The following is a 4,852-nucleotide window of genomic DNA, read 5'->3' as shown; positions in this document are numbered from 1 at the left end:
GTTATCATACATTCTTTTCTAATTGACACAATGTAAAGATTTTTCAAAGTAATGCAACAATTATTTCTTGAGGCATACATGTTCTCTCTGTAATTGGCGCTCTAATTTAAAGAAATATCATTCCTTTTTTGTAATTGTAATAGATCACTCAAAGCGCGACTCTTCTTTTTGTTAAGGTAACAACATAACAGGGTAACAACATAATACATATACACTACTATGCGTGTACTTGGCGCTCTTTTTTACCTTTTTTTTAAAAAGGTTTTTAAATGACTGAAAAAAATTACTGACGCAACATCAAAAACCGATGAAATCGAGGGTTTTCGAGATCCGAGTCTCGGACTTTGACGGCGCGTGCAAGCTATACGACTGACTTGACGATAAATGTTGTTCAGATCATTATTGTAGATAATTTTACGCTCTACATAAAAGGTTTGTATAGTTAGTTACCCTATCTTGCTTAGTTTTCAAGATTAGTCTAATATGACTGGCCTATATAGACAGTACACATATATACGGGGATAGGTGGGGGTGGACCTCAGTTTGCATGGAAAGTTGAAAACCCAAATCGTACAATAATATAAATAGACCTTGTTTCGCCCTATACAATAAGCAAGCCAGGGTGAGGTAAAGTAGACCTCGTTCTAATGTCTTGTGTTGTTTACGTTTTTTGAACGTAAATCTTAATCCGCCTGCGGCGAAGCCCCTTTTCCGCATAAAAAAACTAATCTATATAACTCTATTTCTATAAAAACTTGAAATCAAAATTTGGAAATAAAGACAAATATTAATCATATAATTTTTTATTATTTTTTCCGTGTTTCTCGCCAAAAATGCCTCCAAAAACTATACATTTCAAGGAGCTAAAGTTATCATAATCATCCCCTTATTTTTAACTTTAACACTGTATATCTCGAAAACTAGAGCAGTTAGCCTCGTAAGGCTGGGGCTACACAATGCGCGTTTTCGCGAATTGGATTCGCGAATCGTGCATTTGTATGCCATTCGTGCTAAGCACACATCGTATACAAATGCACGATTCGCGAATCCAATTCGCAAAAACGCGCATAGTGTGCCCCAGCATAAGACGTTTATAATTTTTTGTTCAGCTTAAAAAATACCAGAAACCATCGTCAAATCAAGGGGTCACAGTTATTGCAATCGTCCCTTTATATCTCACTTCTTATTTCTCGAATACGTGTTTCGACCCAATCAATAAATGCGCTTGAAGACTGTTTAACGACGAGAAGAATCATGTATGTACCAGCATATATATATATATATATATATATATATATATATATATAGAAATATTAAAGCGCACGGGATCGTAACGGGATCCGTGCTCTTAGTTGTGGGAAACTGGCGGCAGCGATGCAAATCAGCTCTTTCACGTCGTTTCACGGTTAAGACGCTTAACTAACGTGAAAGTGCATTGAGCTCGACAAGCGTTAGACGCATTAATAATTTTGGGATCGAAGACCGAAGCTGACGAGACGCCGCGTGCCCGGCGTGCCACAACTTCAGTGTAATACATTGTAAACACAAGGGGATTAATGCCGTCACACACAAGTGCGTGTATTTAAGATATTCAAAAAAATATGATGCACTTTTCTAAAAGATAACAACAAATGAAAATTCAGAGTACTAAAATTCTAAAGCAACGCCATTTTTTAAGTAAATCTAAATGGGTTTTATTTTATGAAAAATTAATATACATATTTGGAATTAAATTTTATAGCTTTAAATTGGATTGAAATAAATTTTCCAAATTAATAAAAAATTAAATTTTACTCTTAATTATTTAAAAATTAAATTTTACCCTTAATTAAATTCTAAATCTTTCGATCCAAACCAATCATCAAAGAAACCAATTTTTAATTGAAAAGAAAAACGTACTTACCGTAGATGTAGTGGTATTTCTTAAATGTATATCCGGCAGATTGGCTGGCTTTACACATTCGTTGTGAGAATGTCGTGGACAGCTCATTGAACGCATGTTCCTGCAGCGATCGGAAGACGGATCAATGTCGATATTGAGTTCCAATTCCATGTCAAATCGACCCTCTTGATAATTCATGGCAGATTTATCACGCGCGGCATTAAATAATTTGTAGTTCATCTGTAATACAATTAACAACCTTTAATGTATGTCGCCGACATTTAGGCTACGACCGATAGAAAAAATTATGATCTCGATAAGAAATTATAGTCGCGCTACTAGTAGCAAAAAGTATTACCCTTGCAATTATGCAGGGGTTTCTACCTAGAAAAGTTGACGTGTCACGTAGCTTCGTGGCAGTTAACGTCAGTAACTATTTCTCAAGTATCGTTGACGCCGGTTACGGCATGATACAGTCGCGAGACGGGTCCATTTAGTCTTACCTAGGTGTTATCATAAATTTAATTAGTCGTCATTTCCGAGGACGGTCGCTTAATTTACCGCGTGCGATCCCATCAGATATAGGCGTTGGGCTTGTCGCAAGGCATAGCATTTACAGTAGAATATTCGTACCGAACATGCGACCTGCAATTATGTCTGGCGTACGGACGAATTAACACAAATATATTGTACATACGTGACACTGGATATTTCTGGCGATTGTGTGTACTACAAGATTGCATTGCAATTGATTTACTTAGTCGCGCACGTAACAACATGACGATTTACAAATATATTGTAATTGATGAATAATATTTTACATATAATCAATTCTATTGCACGTATTTTCATGTAATGCATATGGCGGAATTTCCACGAACGTGTATTTTATATGTGCGTGAATAAGTAACGTAAGTTCCTTCATAATAAATAAAAAAGCCTGGACCTTATATAATCCAAATAACGGATGATGCGTCGTTATACAACGATGAATAATACTTTGGTAAACTGTCATAGCCTGAAGTCACGAAAAACAAAGAAACATTGACAGTGACATAATTAATAATGCGTTGGGATATTTTTAAGTAACTATTGGAGCATTTGATAAACTAAAAACGAAATTCATTAGGATAACAAATTATCAATAATATTCTGTATTTGTATGAAAACGAATGAATGAAGAAACATAGAAGGGAATTATGCTAATCCATTGATCCCTCACTCAAAATTAATTTGCTCAAATGCCAAATTAGAGTTCGTGGCTGCCGGATTTTCGTGTATTACACATATTACACAGTAACTGAATGTTCAGCGAGAATGTCGTCAAGAAAAATATTGAATATTGAACAGCCTCTACGAATATAATCCTCCAATATTCAATATCCAAATGTAGAATAACGCATCACAGCACGTCAGACGCACGTCAACGTGGCAAGGTTTACGCTAATAATGACATAAATTACGTATTAATAACAAATTATCCCGCGCAAATTGCTCAACCGTTAATGTTAACATTGTCCACCAATATGGAATAATTTTGCCCGCGAGTGCCGTTTAATTTATTTTGTGTAATTTCATCTTTGTTTACGGATAGTTATCGAAAGCGACTCTTCCAGTTCGCTGAAATGATGCACGTGCGGCAAATTTATCTTCTCGGATAATCGGAGAATCGATAGTACTCACGATACAATCGCTCAACTTGCATACACATATCTACAACGCTTGCTGTACATGAGAGAGAGCTATATGTACTAGGAGGCTCGTATCGTGCTCGTATGAATTAATGAAAACCTGCACAACTGCGCTATCAGCTTCGAGTTAATCTACGTTCAACGTTTCGTAAGCAAAAGTTAACGATATTCCACATTATTTACCGCACTCACTTGCAATTTTGTTTATAATTTTTTTTACGACAATTTTTTGAACAGTATCTAAAACTTTGCCATTTTTTTAAATTTTGACTTAAATCTTTAAAAATATTTTTAAGACCTTAAACATTAAAGTTACAGAAATAAAAAAAAATTGATTTTTTGACGTAAATCTTTCCAACGTAAATCATTTTCTCAAATCCTTGCTGCTGTTTAAGTTTATCCAAGAATATTTTAAAGAATTACTACAGCAAATAGAATATATTAAACAGTTCGTAAACAGAATAATAAATTTTTTTCGCCAGTATATAGAATAACAATTAAAGTAATTTAAATCGACCTGACTGGCAATATATATAACGTCTTTCCAATATGAACATTGAAAAACTGTGAACCAACTTGGTTTGTCGGATTCACACAGCACTTTTTTCAGATCAATATCGAGACATTATTAATTTCGACCATGGGTTTAGGTCAGTTGATGTAATTTCTAAATTAAATAGTTTTTAAATTTTATTGCAAAAAATATTACCCCAACCAGGGTTTGAACCTGGAACCTCCCGTATACCGTGCGGGTGTCGTGCCAATTCGACCACTGGGGCTGTGGTAATATTTATCGCAATAACAACTATAAGATGGAGCTTCGATTACTAGGAAAGACGTTATATATATTGCCAGTCAAGTCGATTTAAATTACTTTAATTGTTATTCTATAGGTATACTGGCGAAAAAAATTTATTATTCTGTTTATTATACACCGTCGACCTAGTAATCGGTGCTCCAATATTGGTGTAATTCTACTATTTTATATAGTCGCTAATATAAATTCGGTCCAATAGTTTTTAAGTTAATAACGTTTTTTTTTTATTTTCTAATTTTTACGGGTGGTGTATGTTTGAACGTTTTTAACTTAAAAACTATTGGACCGAATTTGTATTAAAAACATATAAAATAATGGTCGAATTTTCCGGGGAGTACTATAGAATGTATAGTTTTTTGTTATCTATTTTCTGAAAACCGATATTTTTAATTCTTTTACCAGTTAATTAGAAAAATTAAAAAAATCGGTTTCCAGAAAATCGGTAACGAAAAACTACACACT

General features: G+C 34.2%; 1 protein-coding gene across 1 annotated transcript in view; it reads right to left on the bottom strand.

Moving 5' to 3' along the window:
- Positions 1 to 1,802: 1,802 nt before the first annotated feature.
- Positions 1,803 to 4,852, bottom strand: part of LOC143901074 (5-hydroxytryptamine receptor 1E-like) — a gene marked incomplete at its 5' end in the record, with an annotated part of 10,974 nt that continues 7,924 nt past the window's right edge. The window contains one exon of the mRNA XM_077413032.1: positions 1,803 to 2,122. Coding sequence (XP_077269158.1) covers positions 1,862 to 2,122 — 261 coding nt within the window. The remainder of the gene's footprint in view (positions 2,123 to 4,852) is intronic.

The sequence above is a fragment of the Temnothorax americanus genome, unplaced genomic scaffold, assembly GCF_048541705.1.
Source record: "Temnothorax americanus isolate GAGA-0224 unplaced genomic scaffold, ASM4854170v1 Scaffold310, whole genome shotgun sequence".
Classification (NCBI taxonomy): domain Eukaryota; kingdom Metazoa; phylum Arthropoda; class Insecta; order Hymenoptera; family Formicidae; genus Temnothorax; species Temnothorax americanus.
This window is presented reverse-complemented; position numbering and strand designations above follow the sequence as displayed.